Raw genomic sequence first — 23,639 nt, forward strand, 5'->3', positions numbered from 1 at the left:
ATGGAAAAAATTTCAACTCCCTGGAAGACTGTAAAAGGCACCTGGAACAGTTCTTTGCTCAAAAAGATAACACGTTTGGGAAGATGGAATTACGAAGTTGCCTGAAAAATGGCAGAAGGTAGTGGAACAAAAGGGTGAATACGTTGTTCAATAAAGTTCTAGGTGAAAATGAAAAAAGTGTCTTTTATTTTTACTTAAAAACCAGGCACTTTTTGGCCAACCCAATACTTTCCCTTCCCAATACTTCTTCACTGAGTATCTAATTCTTAGTTTTAGGACAATGGATACACTAACATCTTCCCATGCCACGTAGTAGCTGCAATTATTTCTGTTTTACTAAAGAGCAGGTTTAGAAATGTTAGATCAAGGGAAGGAATTTAATTCAGATCACTTCATTTAAGGGTCATTAGTACCCCAGTAACAGAGAGAGAAACCATCTTTTAAAGAGTAGAGCAGGAGTGATGGGAAAACTTACTCAAATTGTTAGATGGAGCCTATCGTCAGAAGTCATTTCACTACCTTTACTGTGGGCCTTGGACCCTTTCCTTTCCTCTCTCCTTTCCCATTCCTCTCACTTTTTCTTTCCTCTTTTCTGGTCTTAACGTGAGCCCCTCACCCTGCTGCCCAAGGCTGGATCACACTTGTCTTTCTCATTTTAAAATCTTTTGCTCATCATAAGATAATTTATTCGACGAATATTTATTGAGCACCGCTCACAACCCACACGAAACAATGTGCTAGGTGCCGGCAACACAATGGAGAGCTTACATGAATCACGAGTCACACAAATCGCATTTATTTTTTTCCCCCTCTCCTAGGAATCTTAGCTTCTGAATAAACACCACAATTTCCATTCCTTAAGCACACGTTTGAGTCTCAACCACCTAACACAGTGCAGCCCTAAACCAACCAGAGGCGCCCATTCCCCAACCCAGGAAGGCCAACCCTACCTAAACTCGAACGCGAAATTTCCGGAAGAGAAATAATGGTCAGATATGGCATTTCCAGGGTGTTCCTTAGTACCAACTTCCGCCCACCCAGTACAAACGTAGACATCCGTAATCCATAGACATCCGTTGACATCCTCGTCAAAATTCAGACAAGGCGTCCTACGTCTGCTTTCCCAACGAGATATTTCATTTTTGTTTATTTTAGGGCCGAGATTTTTTAAAAGACAGTAGGCAGGAAAAATACCGGTTGTTATGACAACCAAACGGGTCTGGAAAATTCAGCCAATCAGCCTACGGGAATGTCTCCTCATTAGCCAATGGGAAGAGGGCGCCGTACGTAGGGCCGCCCAATGGGGGCGCGAGCGGCGCGGTATTTGAATCCTGGAGCTAGGCGACTTCACGAAGATTCCCAGCGGTGCGGCCTCGGAGGGCAGTCCTAACGGCGCCGGGGAAGCTAGTGCTCTCTGTTTCCAGTCCGCGTCCCTCCCTGGGCCGGGTTGCCACTCTTGCCTGTCCCGTCCCTCATGGCGCTGCTCCGACGCCCGACGGTGAGTGGGCCGGCGACCCCCAGCGCAGGCCTGGGCCCCGGCCGCGCAGCGCCCTCGGCCGCCTCTCGCTTCTCTCCTCCGCTCCGAGCTTCTTCGTCCCAACCTACGCCGCTTTCCTCTTCTTGCGAGCGGCCCGGGCCCTGCGGCCTGTCCTCTCCGCTCCGGCCGGCTTCTCCCCGCCTCGCTTCCGCTCCTCCGGGTCCCGGGTCCTGGCCTGGCCGTCCCTGCGCTGGGGTGGGGGAAGTGTGAGAAAGCGCCTCGGGGGTGGCAGTTGTCAAGTGAGCCCCCGGAACACTGGGCTTAGGACTCGGCGAGCGATCCCCGAGGGCTCTTTGTTGTTAGAGAGTTGCAGTTTCTTGGGGTTTCCTTCCTCTCTTCTTAAACTCCTTGCCAGCTAAGGGATCCGTGGTGAGGGTAGGGAGAAGGACTGAAGAAATTCCGCAGTCTGTGAAGTGTTCTAATGTTTGATCAAGCAACAGCTGTGGTTGTTTTTCAGATGTTTTCACATTTCTCTTTTATTAGTTTCCTATTTATTTCTGCACACGAAGTGTTACAAGGCTAAGTTCACTCATGTATGGGTTTGTCCCTTTAAAAAAGTAATTTCTTTACTCAAGTGCAATAGAGATTTTGCATATAATTTGGAGCAATATGGCAGACTGAGAGAAGGGTCCAAATTCATTTATTTCGTCTTTGCAAAAAACAAAGTGTTAATGGTATTTTGGATTTTTTTCTGTGGGTTTGAATTGTACCTGGATCTACTTTTTTCTTTGCTGAAAAATAGAGGGCACTGACACACCTGAGCTCCATTCTCCTCCTGGCTGTAGGTTTGTTAAAAGCTGGGGATTTCCCCTTCCAGATGGCTTAATTTAGATTACCAGGCTTCAACCCATAAGAATTGAACTTTGAAACACTTTTTAAACATCTCAGGAACTGCTGGAAAAATTGAACAGTGTGAGTTTTGAGAATCCTAATAATAATACGTTGAATACACTCGATATTTAATTGTAACCCTTTTATGAATCTGAGTCAAATTGATAAGTAATTTTTGTCTAATCTATCCCATCAGGTGCTTTCATATTCAAATTCTGTCTATTCAGGTAAGGCTTGAGTTTTTCCCTGCCCCTCTGTCTATCCTGGTAGGTCCATTCAGACCCCCTGTTGGGAAATTTTTAAAGATTAAGACCCCCCCCCAATTCTCAGGGATAGTACATGCTGTTTTTTTTCTCATGAAATGTTTATCACATATAATCAAATAAACTTTTTTCGGTGAATTGTTTTTACTAACAAGTTTTGTTTCTAAGGACATTCTGTCTAAAGCAGGTTAAGGTCAACTAACAATTTTTTTTTTTTTTTTTTCCGGTATGTGGGCCTCTCACTGCCGTGGCTTCTCCCATTGCGGAGCACAGGCTCCGGACGCGCAGGCTCAGCGGCCATGGCTCACGGGCCCAGCCGCTCTGTGGGATGTGGGATCTTCCTGGACCCGGGCACGAACCCGTGTCCCCTGCATCGGCAGGCGGACTCTCAACCACTGCGCCACCAGGGAAGCCCAACTAACAATTTTTATTTCATACAATTCAAACTTTCAATTTGAGATAAAACTATTTTACCCACGAAAACTATTTTCTTTCTAAATATCCCTAATAAAATAGAGAGTACATGCTATGGCACCCTCATGGCTAAGAAGCTGTATCTCTAAAGATCTTGTCTACCTGAGTACTTCTTATTTCTAGCATGGCATAAGAATCAAAGCTAGTTTAGGTTTTAAACATCTGGTTTTTAAACAGCTTTTTTTTTTTTTTTTAAAAGCAGAAACCACACTTAAAAAAATTTTTTTTTAATTTAGTTTATTTATTTTTGGCTGCATTGGGTCTCCGTTGCTGTGCGCGGCATTTCTCTAGTTGTGCCAAGCAGGGCCTACTCTTTTTTTTTTTTTTTTTTCCCGATATGCGGGCCTCTCACTGCTGTGGCCTCTCCCGTTGCGGAGCACACGCGCCGGACGCTCAGGCTCAGCGGCCATGGCTCACAGGCCCAGCCGCTCCACGGCATGTGGGATTTTCCCGGACCAGGGCACGAACCCGTGTCCCCTGCATCGGCAGGCGGACTGTCAACCACTGCGCCACCAGGGAAGCCCAGGGCCTACTCTTCATTGCGGTGCGCAGGCTTCTCGTTTGCCGTGACTTCTCTTGTTGTGGAGCACGGGCTCTAGGCGCGCAGGCTTCAGTAGTTGTGGTCCGCGGGCTCTAGAGCGCAGGCTCGGTAGTTGTGGCGCATGGGCTTAGTTGCTCCGCGGCATGTAGGATCTTCCCGGACCAGGGCTCGGACCTGTGTCCCCTGCATTGGCAGGCGGATTCTTAACCACTGCGCCACCTGGGAAGCCCAAAACAGCTTTTTAGTATTGTGTCTTAATTGCACTTCTTACTCTTCTCTGTCAAGGAAATTTTTTAAATAGATACCATTAATATCCAGGGATCTCTGACAAATGATGTGGGTACCATATGAGAAATGATCACTTATCTGTGAAGCTCTTAGTGGGATTTTTAAAAAATAGATAAGGTGGAGTGATTTGCCTAATTTAGAGTGATGTTATAAATCACAAATAGCATTTTTAGACTTCCTAAAATGTACCTTTTCCCTCTCGCAGGTAGATCTCAGCATATTCACCTTTCCTGAATCAATTCTGACACTAGCAAAGTATTGTAAATGATCTCAACTCTTCAGTAATTTTTTTCCTTTTTTTTTTTTTTTTAGGTGTCCACCGATTTGGAGAATACTGACACGGGAGTTAATTCTAAACCTAAAAGCCATGTGACTATCAGGCGGGCAGTTTTAGAAGAAATTGGAAATCGAGTTACAATCAGAGCCACACAAGTAACTAAGGTAACAACTGTGAGAACTGTACCTGCACACCCTAGGCTGATTCTGTAGAGCACTGAGGGGCAACACTGGCCCTCTTGCCCTATTCACATTTCTTTTCCCTTTTAGAAAGCTCAGAACACTAAAGTACCTGTTCCACCCACCAAAACAACAAATGTCAACAAGCACCTGAAACCTACTGCTTCTGTGAAACCAGTGCAGATGGAAGTGTTGGCTCCAAAGGTAGGAAGTTCTGAATTTACAAACATACTTAACGAAGTAGGCTGTTTGGGGCTAGGATATAAGGGTACCTTTACTGTCAGTGCAACTTTTGAAGAACAGTGATAGCTAGAGCTCTACTTTAAAACAACAGTGTAGAAAATGAACATACACATCTTTTCAGTGATGGTACCTTAATATAATATTATGACCTTGAATAACAAAGTTAAATAATACCCAAATAAATTTAGTGATCTCAGAGGAAAATTTGGTAGGTTTTATTAAAATAACTCACTATAAGAATGAACTTGTCCATGAAGATGGTGGAAGCTTACAATTCTGAGACCTTCACTCATGGAAGAACAAAGTAATGCCAAAATTCTGTGTTGATAGATTGTAGTCTCCGTGACTGGGTAGCTCAACTGAAGTTAGAATGCTAATGGACCCACTGGCCTGTTCATCTTCCACCATGTTCTAGTTCATGCATGCTCTCATTCATGGATTACACACATTCATATAATTACAATGAAGCAAGCACTGTTGTAGGTGCTGAGAATACAACAATGACCACTTCACACTTTCTAGCTCAAAATATTTATATATTATTGTATGTTTGAAATTAAAAACATTGAATATGTTTGAGAAACAGGTGAGTACTTACTATACACATCCAATTGGGTTAAGGCTGATAAAGAGACATCTTGCCTTGAGGAGACTTATCCAGAAGGGGCATCTGTACCTGAAAATTAGATATATAACCCGAGGGCATGCTGCTAGGTGCCCATGGGCAATGGATGACTGAATGCAAGGTGCATCTAAAGGAGGGAGAGAATCTTGAGGGATGGAGTGGTCTGGGGAAACTTCCTGGAGTAAGTTTTTAAGGATAGGAAATTTTTAAGGGATTTTTTAAGGATAGGAAGTTTAAGGATAGGAAGTTTTTAAGGGATTTTTAAGGATAGGAAGAAGCTGATAGGAAGGGGCACCTTTTGGGGGAACAAAGCAGCAATAGGAATCAAGGCATCAAAAAGGGAATAGGCCTATAAATTATGTCCTTCGGGGCAAAGAGTCAGCAAGTCTAAATTGGGTCAGATGGTTTGTGTGAGGAAACAGGAAAAAAGTTGGGAAGAAGGTTGCAGCTGGATTTGAAGGCCTTGGAATTTGGATTTTATCCCATTAGGCAGTGAGGAACCTGTGGAATGTTTTGAGGAGGAGAGACCTGATGAAAGCAGTGTAGGGTGGCCATGGAAGGGACGTTAATTAGGTGGTACTGCAGTTTTCTAAGCAAGGGCTGATGGGTGTCTTGAACGAGCCCATATCTCCCCTAAGTGGACATCCACATACCAGTATCTATACGGGTGCTAAGAAACAACCTCAAATGTGTTGGGATGTACCAGAACTCCTTTCAGGGACATCATCCTGTATTCAGAAGGAATTCTTTGGCTATGTTGCTTGGAGTGGAGGAGTGAGAAGCTTAAGCACTTGAGTATTTAAGGAACCATTTATGGAATAAATTAATAAAATATAGGAAATTCAGGAGATTGAGGTAGCTTTGGGGAAGGTGTCTCATTTGGATTTAGACTTGTTGAGGTAACAGAGATAGCCAATGGGAAATGCATTTGGAAATGGGCCAGCAATATCTGAAGGAGAGGGCTCCAGCCATTCACAGGTATTTGCAGAAGCTTATTATCATGCAAGTTTTGGAGAAAACTGTTTTTTGCTGACTCATGAAGCTTTGGCAGACTGAGTAGTTTGAAGGAAGGAAGAAGGCTTTTTACTAGCCTCTTGTTTGGTGGGTACTGGGGAAACAAGGTGAGTGAACCACTGACTCTGTCCCCAGGAAGCTCCCAGTCAAGTCAAGAATGTCAGAGTGAAAGCATGCACAATAATACCCTGTAGCAGAGGTAGATGCGAGCTTAGGAGATGTACTGGGGAGTGGCAGCTAGAAATTCTGATGAGGTTTTAGATTTACAGATTTGATTGAAACACTAAATTTGGTGATAGTCATTATTCAACTATAAGAATCTTTTATGGGCTAACTTTCCCTAAAACAAAAACTATATATAAAAGAAAACGAGCACAATTATTGATATTTTAAAAAATAGGGTGCCTTTTATTTTTAATTACACAAGAAACATGCATAAATAAGCAAGACGATACAGAAATAGAGTACATGGAATAAAGGGTCAGTTCATTTTAACTATTCTCCCTACCCCCAAAATTCCACTCCACTGCATTCCCTAAAGCTAATCATGGTAACTGATTTTGCCTTTCCACAACTGAGTATGCTTTTGTACACACGTGTACACAGTCATTGCTATAAATCATGAACTGTCTGTTTGGAATCAACAGTTTTTCTTGGAGTCCTTCCATATTGCACTTAATTGACATTGTTTATCTATTATAAATTTAGTAAATAAAGGAATTTTGTGTTTTACCAAAACTTGTGTAAATACCTATATATTTGCATATTCATATTAATCCGTTCTCTTAACAGACCCGACTCATTAAATGTTGGTGCTAGGAGAACTTCAGTAGCCTTTACTCACAGTCTACCCATCCTTTACCAAAGAGCAGGTTCTCAAGTTCAGCAAAATCTCACAGCTTTATTGTTTTTATTACTACTTTTCAGTTGTCTCTGACAACCCACAGGGCTCATTCATTAATCTAATTTGAAGGTTTTTGTTCTAGAACCACTTTTGTAATGGGTAACTAGCTGACGCATTTTTTTACCTTTGCATGCAGCAGACTCTGGACAGGATTGCACAGTTGGCCGACAGGGTTTAGGCTATAATCTGTACAGGGAAGCAGGATCTTAGAAAGGATTTCAGAATAATTAGATTATGTTGGAGTCCAAAAGGAATGCTTTCAATAAATTCTAAATTAAGGCCCAGAGCAATTATCCTTGTCTCATCCTGGTGGCCTTGGGTATGGCTAAACTCAGATATGCTTCTGCGTAGACAGAGGTAAACATTTCAAGCTGCTAAGGCAGTCTGAAGCACATGAAGATAACCTCTGCCTTCTTAGGCTTTCTGGTGCTGCTTGCCCTCCCTGGGGAGAGTGATGATGCTTATTCTTAAAAAAGGTTACCTTAAACTGAAGCTACGTGGGCTTATTAAAATGCACATCTGATTCTAATTACTCTTGCTCAGTTTCTTCAGTGGGTTCACTTACATTCAAATAAAATCTAAAGTCCTTAGCCAAGTTTTGCTCACATTCCCAGCCCATTTCTGTCACCTCATGCACTACCTTCTGCCGTCCCAAATCAACATGCAGTTCCCAGACTTGCCTTTTTTTTTAAAGATGTCACTTTTTTTTTGTTGTTGTTGTTGGGGGTAGGAGTTTATTAATTAATTAATTTTTGCTGTGTTGGGTCTTCGTTTCTGTGCAAGGGCTTTCTCTAGTTGTGGCAAGTGGGGGCCACTCTTCATCGCAGTGCGCGGGCCTCACTATCACGGCCTCTCTTGTTGCGGAGCACAGGCTCCAGACGCGCAGGCTCAGTAGTTGTGGCCCACGGGCCCAGTTGCTCCGTGGTGTGGGATCTTCCCAGACCAGGGCTCGAACCTGTGTCCCCTGCATTGGCAGGCAGATTGTCAACCACTGCGCCACCAGGGAAGCCCCCAGACTTGCCTTTATTTCTTGGCTTCCCCTGGGATTTTGTGCTTGTGTACCTTTGCCTACTCATTTTCCTTGAGGTCCTACCGTCTCTGGTAACCTCACTAGGTTTCTCCCTGGTACCCCAGGTAGCTCTTCTTATCCCTTCTAACGGTTCTTAAATTCTTGAGTAGATGAGGTATACCTGTATACCTCTTGCTCACCTAGCCCTTCCTCAGTTTAAGACCTTTGGTTTAAGAGGGAAGGGCATGTTTTGAATTGCTATCTCTCTCTCTCTCTCTCTCTCTATATATATATATAGATAGATAGATAGATAGATAGGTATATAGATAGATATATTGTTACTGTTTTCTTCTTCTCTAAGACTGGAAACTATAATCATTGAGCTTTAATGTAAATTAAAATTGTTTATTATACTGCCTTCTCTTTCCTTATGTATTTTATTACTTTAATACATATTCTTATAGCCTTGCAGTCCTAGGCTATACTTTGAGAAGTACCTCTTATTCTTTAAAAAAGTAATTGTTTATGCTTCATTACTAAATGCTTGTTTTAACTTCATAAAATTTTAATTTGTGTGAGTTTTAGAAATAATCACCCAGTCAGCATAAGAAAATAAAATACTGGGTGTATACTTGCTCAGTCTTTGCTTCCTCCTTCTGTTTTATTCATAGGCTGGAATGTGCTTTCCTGCTTTTTCGTTGCCAATTTCTCAATTTAGAATAAATTAGTTCATGAGAAGAAAACATTACACTTGCACAAGAGGCTACTGCTAAAGTGAACTATCAGCTCTAGGCATCTCTGAACCCAGGTGTCTAACTTTCTTTCACTCAGTAAATATTTACTGTGTCAGGGATGACATAGGTATTTGAGATACCTTAGTGGACAAAATCAGTTTGAATAAATGTAAGGTTATAAAGCTTACATTCTGGTAGAGGTAGACAGAAAATAATACACATCATATATAAATAAACTCTATAGTATATTAGGAAGTTATCGATTCTTTGGGGAAAAACACAGTAAAAGAGATGAAACATACGTGTGGGGGGAATAGAAGGCAGATGGTAATTTTAAATAGGACAGACCTAATTGAGAAGATAACACTTAAGCAAAACTTGAAGAAGGTGAGGGAATTATCCATGTGGATACAGGGACAAGAGGCTTCTAGGAAGAGGGAGACTGCTTGAGGTGAGGGAGACCTGGCCAGGAGGCTGGAGAGAAGCAAACCCAGGCCCCCTGCACTGGGAGCGTGGAGTCTTAACCACTGCGCCACCAGGGAAGTTCCCTAGAGTGTTTTTTTTTTTTTTTTTTAACATTTTTATTGGAGTATAATTGCTTTACAATGGTGTGTTAGTTACTGCTTTATAACAAAGTGAATCAATTATACATATACATATGTCCCCATATCTCCTCCCTCTTGCATCTCCCTCCCTCCCACCCCCTAGAGTGTTTTTAAACAGGGGAGTATATCTCCAAAAACTTCATCCCCTACATCTTGAATTATTCACCTCTTACTCTGAAATGTATTTGTTTTGGCTTTATCATTTATAAAAATGCATATGATACTTTTAAACCAGTTGGCCCTGCTTGTATTTGTGATCAAGGCTACTCCTAAGGTAGTGATACATACACTTTCATTTGTGGGTGTAGGGTCCCTCTCCCACACCTGTGGATATCTCCATGAAGGAAGAGAACCTCTGCCAAGCTTTCTCTGATGCCTTGCTCTGCAAAATTGAGGATATTGATACTGAAGACTGGGAGAACCCTCAGCTCTGCAGCGACTATGTTAAGGATATCTATCAGTATCTAAGGCAGCTTGAGGTGAGTGGGCCTTTGTGTTTTGGTTGTACAGCAGTGTGGAATTTACCACATAGCTGGGAAGGAAATGAGGTCAGCTTTTTTTTTAACTTATTTTTTAAAATTTATTTTATTTAATTAATTAATTTATTTTTGGCTGCACTGGGCCTGCTGTGCGTGGGCTTTCTCTAGTTGCAGCAAGCGGGGGTTGCTCTTCGTTGCAGTGCGCGGGCTTCTCATTGCGGTGGCTTCTCTTGTTGCAGAGCATGGGCTCTAGGTGTGCGGGCTTCAGTAGTTGTGGCACGCGGACTCAGTAGTTGTGGCTCGCAGGCTCTAGAGCACAGGCTCAGTAGTTGTGGCTCACGGGCTTAGTTGCTCCGTGGCATGTGGGATCTTCCTGGACCAGGGCTCAAACCTGTGTCCCATGCACTGGGAGGTGGATTCTTAGCCACTGCGCCGCCAGAGAAGTCCCTAAAATTTATTTTTCATTGAAGTATAGTTGAATTACAATGTTGTGTTAATTACTGCTGTATAGCAAAGTGACTCAGTTATAGATATATGTATTCTTTTTGATATTCTTTTACATTATGGTTTATCACAGGATATTGAATATAGTTCCTTGTGCTACAGTAGGACCTTGTTGTTTATCGAGGTCAGCTTTTTAAACTTTTAACTCCACCTACAGGTTCTACAATCCATAAATCCACATTTTTTAGATGGAAGAGATATAAACGGACGCATGCGTGCCATCCTGGTGGATTGGCTGGTGCAAGTCCACTCCAAGTTTAGGCTGCTGCAGGAAACTCTGTACATGTGCGTCGCCATCATGGACCGATTTTTACAGGTAAGGGACTTCTTGCAGCTCAGTGAACTTTGCATTTACGCACTGCCAAGGTGTGCTGCCTCTGAAGAAAAAACCAAAAGCCAATTAGATGCCAAAGAACTTCAAGTGCTAGAAAAGGAAGTAGTCCAAGTGTGTCAAACCTCCGGTGATGCTGACCAATGCTGGGCATTTCTGTTAGGTCAGCCTGCTGAAAAGTGCTCAGGGGAGATGCTGCCTTGCCGCAATCATTCATTGGAGGAGATAAACCATCAGATGGTCTGAAAGTCCATCTGAAGCCTGTGGTGCCTTTGGAGGCTGGTTCTCCAGGCCCACTTGCACAGTTTCCATAGTTCAGTACTCTTTGGTGTTAAGCTTCCTCATCTGAAAAATGAGAGTTTGGCTAGAGGGCTTAACAGTTTCCAGCCGGCTGTGGCATTGAATCGGTGTAGAAGAGGCAGGAGGCAGACTTTTTACAAGGGGTTGGTGCTGTGTGTGGGGAGTGTACTCAGTGTGAGGTCTAAAGTAAAGAGGGAGGTAAGAAATTAAGCGGAGAAGCGTAGTGATCATCAAAATATTTCTCAACTGGTAATGTAAGAACACCGAGCAGTTAGAAGAAATGCCAGACATTAACCACCGGTGCGTTGTCTACCAAATGGGTAGCCCTTCAGATAAGGCTTTATTTATTTAAAGTCAACATTTATAATATAGGTGTAGGTCAAGCCCAAACCATACAGTAATAATTGTGTTGATAAGACTGACCCTGAGATACTGCAAAATGCTAAGTAATCATAGAGTCATTAGTTTTTTGTTTTGTTTTGTTTTGTTTTTGCGGTACGCGGGCCTCTCACTACTGTGGCCTCTCCCGTTGCGGAGCACAGGCTCAGGATGCGCAGGCTCAGCGGCCGTGGCTCACGGGCCCAGCCGCTCTGCGGCATGTGGGATCTTCCCGGACCAGGGCACGAACCCGTGTCCCCTGCATCGGCAGGCGGACTCTCAACCACCGTGCCACCGGGGAAGCCTGAGTCAGTGGTTTTTATTATACAGTCCTCACTGGATAGGAAAGCACTGTTATATTTTTGGTAGATTTTCAATATTAAGAGTTGAAGCAAAAAACATAAATTCCTAGTTTAAAAAGAAAAGAAAGTTAAGGGAAACACTTATCCTCTAGGCTGAGATTTTCTCTGACCCTGAAGCATCTTTGGAAGGTTCTTCAGGCTGAATAATGAGTGTACTCTTGGTGAGGATTAAGGAGACACTTAAGGCACTTCCTCAGCCCTAGTCATCCATTAAATTCCTGCTTTTTTGCTTGGCCTCATCCTGAATCAGACCATGCTGAGTGCCATACTGGGGCTTCCCAGACACTCAAGCCAGGATGATGGGGGTGGAGCAGTGCCTGGGAGCTTGGTTGTCAGTCAGCAATTGACTGATCTTGGGCTGATGTCTGCATCTTAGTCCATCTATTTCTAAGTGGGGTAAAAAATATGTACTTCCTAGGTTTTTTGTGAGGATTCGATGAGATGATTGTTTGAATCTTAGCACTGTGCCTGGCACATAGCAAGCACTTCATGATAGACAGCTCCTGTGAGCCATGGTGGTACCTGTGATCAACACTCAGCTTCCTGTGCCCTTAAGAGGGGTGTGAGCAGAGACAACGTGCACTTCTTCAGGACTTGGTTTCCTCGTACTTTCTTCCACCCAGAGCCCCCATCCTCTTGTTAGTTAAGACTTTTGACACACTCTTCTTCAATTAGGTTCAGCCAGTCTCTCGTAAGAAGCTTCAACTGGTTGGGATTACAGCTCTGCTCTTGGCTTCCAAGTATGAGGAGATGTTTTCTCCAAATATTGAAGACTTCGTTTACATCACAGACAATGCTTACACCAGTTCTCAGATTCGAGAAATGGAAACTCTAATTTTGAAAGAACTGAAATTTGAGTTGGGTCGACCTTTACCACTACATTTCTTAAGGCGGGCATCAAAAGCCGGAGAGGTAAGTGCCTCCAATTCCGTAGGAGACTTTATTTTGCTGTTTGTTGTCTCATCCCAGAAACACTGACCCAATTAAAGGAAAACTTAGGAATTTATAAGATGCATCTTTTAGATAAGTCCTAACACTTATCAGTTCTTTTTTTTTTTGAGTTTTATTTTTTGTAATTTTTTTTTATTGAAGTAGAGTTACAATGTTGTGTTAAATACTGCTGTACAGCAAAGTAACTTTTTTTTTTGAGCCCTATTTTTTTTTATTATTTTTAAAAATTGAAGTATAGTTGATTTACAGTGTGTTAGTTTCTGGTATACAGCAAAGTGACTCAGTTATACATACATATATATATTCTTCTTCATATTCTTTTCCATGATGATTTTTTTTTTTTTTTTTGCGGTACGCGGGCCTCTCCCTGCTGTGGCCTCTCGCGTTGCAGAGCACAGGCTCTGGACAAACAGGCTCAGCGGCCATGGCTCACGGGCCCAGCCGCTCCGCGGCATGTGGGATCCTCCCTGACCGGGGCACGAACCCGTGTCCCCTGCATCGACAGGTGGACTCTCAACCACTGCGCCACCAGGGAAGCCCCATGATGACTTATTACAGGATATTGAATATAGTTCCCTGTGCTATACAGTAGGACCTTGTTGTTTATCATTCTACATGTAATAATTTGCATCTGCTAGTCTCAAACTCCCAATGCTTCCCTCCCCCATCCCCCTCCCCCTCGGCAACCACAAGTCTCTGTCTGTGAGTCTGTTTCTGTTTCATAGATAAGTTCATTTGTGTCACATTTTAGATTCCACATATAAGTGGTATCATATGGTATTTGTCTTTCTCTTTCTGACTTACTTTGCTTAGTGTGATAATCTCTAGGTCCATCCATGTAGCTGCAAATTGCATTATTTCATTCTTTTTTATGGCCGAGTAATATTCCATTGTATATATGTACCACATCTTTTTTTTTTTTTTGCGGTATGCGGGCCTCTCACTGTTGTGGCCTCTCCCGTTGCAGAGCACAGGCTCTGGACGCACAGGCTCAGTGGCCATGGCTCACGGGCCCAGCCGCTCCGCGGCATGTGGGATCTTCCTGGACCGGGGCATGAACCCATATCCCCTGCATCGGTAGGCGGACTCTCAACCACTGTGCCACCAGGGAAGCCCCCACATCTTCTTTATCCATTCATCTGTTGAGGGACATTTAGGTTGTTTCCATGTCTCGGTAATTGTAAATAGTTGAGCTCTATTTCTTAAGGGAAAAGAGTTAAGGGGCTGAACATTGACGTATGAATTCGTTTCCGAGGGCTGCCATATCACAGTACCCCAAACTGGGTGGCTTACAATAGAAATGTATTGTTTCTCAGTTCTGGAGGCTAAGATCTGAAATCAAGGTCTTGGCAGGGCTGGTTCCTTTTGAGGGCTGTGAAAGAAGGATCTGTTCTAGGCCTCTTTCTTTGGCTTGTAGCTGGCCCTGGGCCTTTTCACATGGTCTTCTCCTCATGTGTCTCTTTCTCTTCACCTGGCATTTTTTTTGTTTGTTTGTTTTTTTACATCTTTATTGGAGCATAATTGCTTTACAATGGTGTGTTAGTTTCTGCTTTATAACAAAGTGAATCAGTTATACATATACATATACATATGTTCCCATATCTCTAGACACAAGAGGGAAGAGATATGGGAACTTATCAGTTCTTAAAAGACTTCATGTTCTGTGTTTGTAACATACTGTGGAATAGAGCAGTGCCTGGGAAGGAAAAGTGAGTTAAGTGGATTTGAGTTCCTAGATCTTATTTTTTTTTAGAGTTCCTAGATCTTCACCCAGAATTTTGCAAGAGAGTCATAACAGCCATGCTTCTTACCATCTGTTCTTTCATAGGTTGATGTTGAACAGCACACTTTAGCCAAATACTTGATGGAACTGACTCTCATTGACTACGACATGGTGCATTATCACCCTTCTAAGGTGGCAGCAGCTGCTTCCTGCCTGTCCCAGAAGGTTCTAGGCCACGGAAAATGGGTAAGTGTTGAATTTAAGAAGAAATTAATTAGCTGTATTTTAGGGCCTCTAGACACAAAAGGCATTAGCATTTGTCACACACTATCCTTGAAGCAGTTGCTAAAAGGCCACAGGCTTAAAAGAGCTGCTTGGAATGATGCAGGCATAACCTAGGTGACAACACCATGGTACGCAAACATATTACAGAGTCGTAAAGAATGAGGAAGGCCACTAAGAACTGATACGCTAAGATTTCTGGGATATTTTGTTAAGTGAAACAAGCAAGTTGTCAAGCACATAAGACAAAACAGGGCCAAGGCCTGACCTGGTTTACCCGGTAAAGATGAAATGAGCCACTTTGAGGTTCATAAAATTAGCCAGGGATGTCAGCTCCTGCCTGGGTTCTTGTTTCACATACCAAAAAGGATAACAGTGAAACAAAAGGGGCCACTGGCTGCAATGCGAGTCAGAGGATCGCTTCTGTGGATGGGCCCATTCTGCACTGCCACTAAGCAGTTTTAGAGTCTGTATCTGTAGCCCACAAGCAGCAGAGCAAACACCCCAGCAGAGCCCAGGAGGTGATAAGGAGTGGTCTCATTACAGCCTCCTACCCAGAAGAGATAGGGAAGCAAGCGGGAGACGGCTTGGAGGCGGCCCCCTCGCCTGCTACCCCATCATGTTCCAGGAGGATCACAAAGCACTTTGCCAGGACAGATCAATGTGGTTCAGGCCTTTGTCTGCGTGGCCTATGTGGTGGATATGTGTAAGAATGCCAGGGCATCGTGGTGGACCTTTTCCTCTACACAGTATGTAGAGTTTACAATTTATGTAAGGAAGAATGGGAGTAAGAGAGAGAGGATATGTATCTGTGCTTATGTATTTGCTAATTTTTCAAAAAATACAAGAAGAATAGACCAGAAACTAATGAAGATGGATACCTCAGGGTGGGTATCAGGGTAGAAGGTTGAGGATAGGAGCAGAACTTCTGGTTGTAATTTTTTATTAACTTGTATACAGTGTAATGTAACTTTTTTGACTTTTGAACAATATGAATGTTCTATGCAAACCCGAAACTGGAATTAAGCAAAAACAATGTCACTATATATTCAAAGTGGTAACAGACCAGAGGGAAGAATTAATTCCCGTAACTTTTGAACACAGCACTCTGACTGTGCATTTTTAGTGGGATGTGAAATTAAAACAAAGGACCAAAAAAGGTAACATACTTAAAGTTTACTTAGGAGGTTTACTAATCTGTTTCTAGGTTAATAGTGGTCTGTTATTATAATCCTGGAACTATTTTTATTGTAGGATAAAGCAAAGATTCGTGTTATTAAGGACTAAAATTTTCACTGTAAGAAGATAAAATATTGTTAACAATTAAAAACAAAGGAAAACCCTATAATATTAAGTCTGTTTTAGAAATATCAATAAATTCATAATGAAAGGCCCAGAAACAATGACAACCCAGTAGCAATGAAGATACCTAGTGCTCACATCTTGCATACTCAGTGCCATGACATACTTGGGACTAGGGCTTCTTCAAGAAATAGCTGATTTCAGGGCTGTCGCAGGGGAAGTACAAGATGAGCCTAGATCAGTTTGTAACAGGTAGCAAGAAATTCTCAAAGATCAATGGGGTCACATCAAAAGGACATAGAAACTGGCTTGAAAGGGCTCCTTCTGACTAAAGTTGAGCATTAAAAAGAATTGTGACAGTAATAGATTATAATGCATTAAAAAATGCATGAGCCCATAATGATAAAAAAGAAAGGAAGGAAGGAAGGTACGGAGGGAGGGACTTAAAAAAAAAATCAGTAGAATGCCAGCTAATTAAAGTAGAAACAGTGGTAGAGATAGAAATCCACCATTTTTAAACCCCTAGTGTAATAATTGATTCAAGCAAGGATCATCAATTGATGCTTATAGCATTAAGTAAAATAACTTGGGCAAACAAGATTCACATTGTTCTCAAAATATCACCCCACAGATGTGTAGTATTTTTTGTGGTACGCGGGCCTCTCACTGTTGTGGCCTCTCCTGTTGCGGAGCACAGGCTCTGGACGCACAGGCTTAGCGGCCATGGCTCACGGGCCCAGCCGCTTCGCGGCATGTGGGATCTTCCCGGACCGGGGCACGAACCCGCGTCCCCTGCATCGGCAGGCGGACCCTCAACCACTGCGCCAACCAGGGAAGCCCGATGTGTAGTATTTCTGAAGAAAAACTGTACCTTTGTGATGGAGACGTCTGGCAGTTACTACCTTAACCCAGTGATTGAGCTTGGTATCACCAGTGGTGAGACTACCTGACTTTACCTACCTTCTGGTGTAATAGGAAGTATGCATTATCGCCTAAATAGAATTCATGTCCAAAATGCTGGATATGAATCCAGTCATCATGAAACACAGACAAATCCAGAATGGGACGTTCTCAAAGTAACTGACCCGGACCCTTCAAAAAAATCAATGTCATTTAAAGCCAAGAAAATGGGAGTTTTAAAGACTAAAGACAACAACAACCAAATGTACTGTCTGTACCTTGATTGGACCCTGGATGTAAAAAGAAAAATCTATAAAAGATATTTTTGCAACAATTGCAGAAATTTGAATATTGACTATATATTAGATGATATTATGGAACTGTTGATGTTTCTTATGCGATAAAGGTATTGTAGCTAGGGAGGAAAATACTTTTTAGGAGATGCTTTAGGAGAAACATTTAGAAGTGATGTGTCATGGCGTCTGCAACTCACTTTCAAATGGTCCAGATGTTTGAGGGCTTCAAAAATCTCACACAACTTTTGCTGAACCATTTGAAAGCGAGTTGCAGACACCATGAGTGACAGAAAGAGAAAAAGGAGGAGAGAAAAAGTGGCAAAATATTAAGAACTGATGAATCTGCACAAAGAATATACAGATGTTCATTATCTTATTCTTTCAGTTTTTCTATAGATTTGAAAATTTTTGATATAAAAATTGAAGGCAAAAAGGCCACTGGTAACATCTATGGCACATGCTCTTGGTACCAATGGTTTATTTTAGCCAAATTACTCTAAGAGGTGCTTCCTTGGACCTAAACCTATTAACTATAGGCCTCCCTGTTTCCTGGCAATTGATTTCAAAATACCAGTGGTTGTGCATTACATCAGGATTCACTCCTGCTTAGTTCTTTTTTCCTTTAAACTGTTTTAGGATTAAGGTTATATCATGGTTTATTTTCCCAATTATATTATGCATTTGAAAGGGGTGTGTTTTAGCTTTTAGAATTTTATCACAAATCTGAAATAAAGTCAGGTTACATATCTTCATACAAAGTAAGTCATGTTATCAATCAACAGCTGTCCTTTTGCTTGAATTTTGGTCTCTGGGAGGCTGGGCCACAAGGCTGGGTGTAGATGCTTCTCTGAGTGCTCTGTGTTCTTTAGTGCTTAACTACACAGGGCCCGACAGGAGAGTGCTGCTGGGAGGTCTTCGTTCTTCTGGGTTTGGTAGCTTAGATTGCTGCTTACGGGCCAGTTTATTTCTTAATCCTGAACCCCTTTCCCTGACCGACAATACAGATGTCTGTGCTCCTGAGCTCCCTACCAGCCACTGCCAGGCAGGGCTTTAACGAGGGGACTGAGATGTGCTAGACCCCGATCTCTGTAAACCCTTTGTTGGGTTTGTTTATACGCTGCCTCACTTTCCTTCCCCTTTCAGTGTGGTGACAGAGGCAAGCATGAAAGCTTTGTTACTTGAAGTACCCTACTTACATATACACCCTTCTTTAAAACATCATTATTTGGGACCCTCTCCATTTGATTTAGCTGAGAGCTATGTAACGTCTTAATTTAGTCCTGCTCCGAGCCAGAGTCATCCTGCATTTACTGGCTGCTTTGCTGGTACCATGGTAGTGGTTGGGGCTGAGACTGACTTCCCAGCAGGTAAGAATATTTTTTATAGCTTTTACGTAAGTAATGTCAGCATGTGTAAGATGTGCTCTCCTAAAGAAGTGGAGGCTTTATCTTGCTTCTTCTGTTTGCGTTGTGTTCCAGAACTTAAAGCAGCAGTATTACACTGGGTACACAGAGAACGAAGTATTGGAAGTCATGCAGCACATGGCCAAAAATGTAGTGAAAGTAAATGAAAAGTTAACGAAATTCATTGTAAGTACTCTTTCCTAAGCTGTTCAAAGTGCTGGATTATGGGTTTGGGGTATGAGAGGATGTATGTGTGTTTGCATTTTCATGTAAATATTTTGGCATGTGTGAGAGTCTGTTTTAGCACAAACTCTTTACATTTTTCTAGTACAGCTGGGGATGGAGCATACGCACAAACCCCAAGAACTGACTTTCTTTAAAATAAGGTAGACAGGCTCGCTATGTCCAGGCCCAAGCAGCTGTTCAATGTATTATCCATGCTTGACCCGGCATCCTGGGTAGGGCGCACAGCAAGCAGGGAAGGCTGGCCGGCATGCAAGAGTCCAGCTTAAGTGGCCCTGTGGAAGGCTTGGGTATTCGGGTGACATCATTCAGGGCCTTTGTCCAGCATCTTTTAGGACAATGACTGAGAGGCACCTGAACAGCCAGCATGGTGAAGCAGTCCATTCAGGAAGCATCCTGGGAGCTTGGAGTCTGTCTCTGTGTGGCCTACCTGAGAGGAGAAACCAGAGGAGAGGGGGTGCTATCCTGTGCTTGTGTGATGCCAAATATCAGAGCTCACCACGGGTCTGACAGAGAGCAAGGCATTTGTACCAAGTGTCCTCACGGCCTGATTTGCTTCCTTACTTGTAGTTTCAGCATTATTTAGCACACTGTGGAAGTGTCATGTTTTCAGTCCTGAGAGTATCATCTGGGATCTAAGCACTAGTTGCCACTCACTTTTATGGCCAGTTACTGCTCCCAGTGCTGGCAAATCCGTTATGTCCTGATGGCACTTAGGTATGATAAACACAGCTCCCACCTCCCACCCCTCTGGGGAGCTCATGAGAGAAAGCCTGCTCTTTGGACCCTGAAACCATCACCTGTGCTACCAGCTGGGTTTTATCCACCACTAGGCGTGGCAGGAAATTGTCAAGCACAACACATCATGCCCTAGAGGACTTGCTGGCTTCAGTGATTTGGCATCATCATACCCTTTGAAGACTGTGGGTCTGGCCCTTTGATACTTGTAAATTAGACTAGGAATAAGGTGTAAGTTTGGGGGTGGCGGGGCGGTGGTGCTCCTGATGTGTGCTTAATCACAGATGACTTCTGCAGGCCATCAAGAATAAGTATGCCAGCAGCAAACTCCTGAAGATCAGCACGACTCCCCAGCTGAACTCAAAAGCCATCCAAGAGCTTGCCTCACCTCTGCTGGGACGGTCCTAGGCTGCCGAGGCCCTCAGGGAAGAGTGCTTCGTCTGTGCACTTTGTCTTGCTGATTTGGAACTCCTGACTTTATACATAGTCCTCTGGCCTATTTCATGAAACCTTTTCTCAGACTGATTTTCTAAATGTATATTGAGGAAAAATAAAGCTGTTGATTTTCTTAAGGTATCCTATGTGTGTGTATTTGGGTATTCTATAGTGAAGAAATCAATAGAAGCTTGTTTGACTAATTTCTTTTTGAGCTATTATGATTGTAATATGTAAATTATTGCCCTGATGGCTTGGGGAAAGACCTTACCATTCTCGGAGAAAACTACAACTTGGCTTCAGTGAACGCTCACCCATTCCTAAAGATTGGTTCATTATATAAAATTTAAAATGGGAGGATAACCATGACATTCCCTTTCTAGAACCTGCATTAACTATTTCCTAATTCCTATACAGGAACACCTGGCCCACAAGGTTGATGGCTTCCAGAAGTAACCCTCATAATGTGTTTCACTCCAAGGCATGGTTGAGACCAGGAATAGCAGTGCTAAGGGGCAACAGCTGGAAAAACGAAGCAGGCCTGTGACATCCTGTTAAAGGTGAAACTTGGAATGCTTTTTCCTGTTGTTCTAAGTACATTATGGTTTATTTTATTTTTTGAATTTTATTTATTTTTTTATACAGCAGGTTCTTATTAGTTATCCATTTTATACATACTAGTGTATATATGTCAATCCCAATTCATCACACCAACATTATGGTTTATTTTAATTTTTTTGATGGGCATGAGAAAACAGTGTTAAATGTAATCAAAGAGGGAATGCATTCTCAGTCTCTAACCACTAACCTAAAAAAAAAAAAACAACACAAAAAAACCATGAAATAAATGAGTCTCTTAGAGCAACGACTGCCCAGACTACTAGTTCAACAAGAAGTTAACTGGTTTTTTGAGGGAAAGGAGTTAGATACATTTGGGAAACACTGCAAACTCATGTAAGATTTATAAAGGCTGAGAAGCTTTGCAGTAAACTCATTTAATGCAGTGTTTCCCCAACCTAGAGTGTGGTAAAAGCTGCCTTCTACGCGACTGAGGTCCCCAGGTGCCTGGCTCTGTGACTCGGCTGTGGCGTGTGACTGCCCCATCCCCGGAGGAGAGCCTGGCTCCAGTGAGGCCTGGGCAGGCCAGGGCTGCCTGACTAGTAAAACTTTAAGTTTCGAGCATGGAGAGGAACTGGGTGTCTTTATATGTTAAATCCTAGTATAAAGTCTTATAAATATCCCTTGTTGAGTTAGTGAAGCTTGTTCCCATGGCAGCCTTAGACCAAGTTAGTCACAAGTGTGAATGGTAACGAAGTGAGAGCATGAGAGGGAGCTTTCCTGGCTCTGAAAAGCAGTTACTTCCCAGGGACGCTTGAGCTCCAACTCCTCATCAAGAAAGGATGGGTTTTGCAGGCATATTCTAAAGACATTTTATAGCTTCTTTATTACATGTTTTGCTTAGTTAAATATTAAATACCGTGACTCAGGAAATTCATACCTCCAGGATGTCATTAAAAAAAAAAAAGACCTTTAAGATACTTATCTGCCAAGCAGGCACCTAAACTAATGTGTTATAAATGTGAAATAACTTGTGAAAGTAGAAATCATAGTATCATAAAAACACTGAAATTAGAAAATGAGATGACGTAACCCCAGTATTTGAAGAGCACAAACTCTAAAGCTGGGTTGCTTGGGTTTAAGTCTACTTAGCAGCTGTGTGACCTCTGTGCTTGTTTCTGTGTCTGTAAAATGGGGCTAAGAGCCTCTGCCTCAGAGTGTTGTACTCAAGTATGTTAAGCACAGTATCTGGAGGTGCTTGAATGCTAGTGGCTATTATTTTAAGGAGGTTGATGGTCTTGGGAAGAGATGGACTCTGGCCATTCAAAGATACATCAGAATTCTTTTTTGTTTTTTTAAATTTTATTGAAGTATAGTTGATTTACAATGTTGTGTTAATTTCTGCTGTACGGCAAAGTGATTCAGTTATACACATATACGTTCTTTTTTTAATATTCTTTTCCATTATGGTTTATCATAAGATACTGAATATAGTTCTTTGTGCTATACAGTAGGACCTTGTTTATCCATTCCATATATAATAGCTTACATCTGCTTAATCCCAACCTCTCACTCCATCCCTCCCCCAACCCCCTCCCCCTTGGCAACCACAAGTCTGTTCTCTATGTCCGTGAGTCTGTTTCTGTTTCATAGATAGGTTCATTTGTGTCATATTTTAGATTCCACATATAAGTGATATCATATGGTATTTGTCTTTCTGACTTCACTTAGTATGATAATCTCTAGTTGCATCCATGTTGCTGCAAATGGCAGTATTTCGTTTTTTATGGCCGAGTAGTATTCCATTGTATATATGTACCACATCTTCTTTATCATCTGTCTATGAACATTTAGGTTGTTTCCACAGTGCTGCTATGAACATATTGGTGCATGTATCTTTCTGAACTATGGTTTTCTCTGGATATATGCACAGGAGTGGGATTGCTGGATCATATGGCAACTCTAGTTTTCTAAGGAACCTCCATACTGTTTTCCATAGTGGCTGCACCAATTTACATTCCCACCAACAGTGTAGAAGGGTTTCCTTTTCTCCACACCCTCTCCAGCATTTGTTATTTGTAGAGTTTTTAATGATGGCCATTCTGACTGCTGTGAGGTGGTATTTCATTATAGTTTTGATTTGCATTTCTGTAATAACTAGCAGTGTTGAGCATCTTTTCATGTGCCTATTGGCCATCTGTATATCTTCTTTGGAGGAAAGTCTATTAAGGTCTGCCCATTTTTTTGATTGGGCTGTTATTTTGTTGAGTTGTATGAGGTGTTTGTATATTTTGGAAATTAAGCCCTGTTGGTCACATCATTTACAAATATTCTGTAGGTTGTCTTTTTTTTTTTTTTTTTTAATGGTTTCTTTTGCTGTGCAAAAGCTCCTAAGTTTGATTAGGTCCCATTTATTTATTTTTGCTTTTATTTCTATTGCCTTGGGAGACTGACCTAAGAAAACATTGGTACGATTTATGTCAGAGAATGTTTTGCCTATGTTCTCTTCTAGGAGTTTTACGGTGTCATGTCTTATGTTTAAGTCTTTAAGTCACTTTAAGTTTATTTTTATATATGGTGAGAGGGTGTGTTATAACTTCATTGATTTGCATGTGGCTGTCCAACTTTCCCAACACCACTTGCTGAAGAGACTTTTTCCCATTGTCTATTCTTGCCTCCTTTGTTGAAGATTAATTGACTGTAGATGTGTGGGTTTATTTCTGGGCTCTCTATTCTGTTCCCTTGATCCATATATCTGTTTTTGTGCCAATCCATGCTGTTTTGATTACTGTAGCTTTGTAGTATTTTCGGTAGTGTTAGACGTAGCTCTTGCCCATCAAAAGAGTTTACCAATTTATAGCTATTGAGTCATATTTGTGTGGTTTTTCTTCTGTTTTTAGGTTTTTGCTCTTTGAGAGAAAGATATTGGA

The 23,639-nt window shown here is 42.1% G+C and overlaps 1 protein-coding gene across 1 annotated transcript; it reads left to right on the forward strand.

The window, feature by feature from the left end:
* The first annotated feature begins 1,327 nt into the window (after positions 1–1,327).
* On the forward strand, positions 1,328–20,292 carry CCNB2 (cyclin B2). The gene is made up of 9 exons (XM_065872964.1): positions 1,328–1,498; positions 4,247–4,375; positions 4,481–4,594; positions 9,833–10,003; positions 10,665–10,823; positions 12,554–12,790; positions 14,658–14,798; positions 18,811–18,921; positions 20,014–20,292. The coding sequence occupies exons 1-9, from the start codon at positions 1,475–1,477 to the stop codon at positions 20,122–20,124; spliced, it is 1,197 nt and encodes a 398-aa protein (XP_065729036.1). The 5' UTR covers positions 1,328–1,474; the 3' UTR covers positions 20,125–20,292.
* The last annotated feature ends 3,347 nt before the right edge of the window (positions 20,293–23,639 follow it).

This window comes from Phocoena phocoena, chromosome 2 (assembly GCF_963924675.1).
Source record: "Phocoena phocoena chromosome 2, mPhoPho1.1, whole genome shotgun sequence".
Lineage (NCBI taxonomy): Eukaryota > Metazoa > Chordata > Mammalia > Artiodactyla > Phocoenidae > Phocoena > Phocoena phocoena.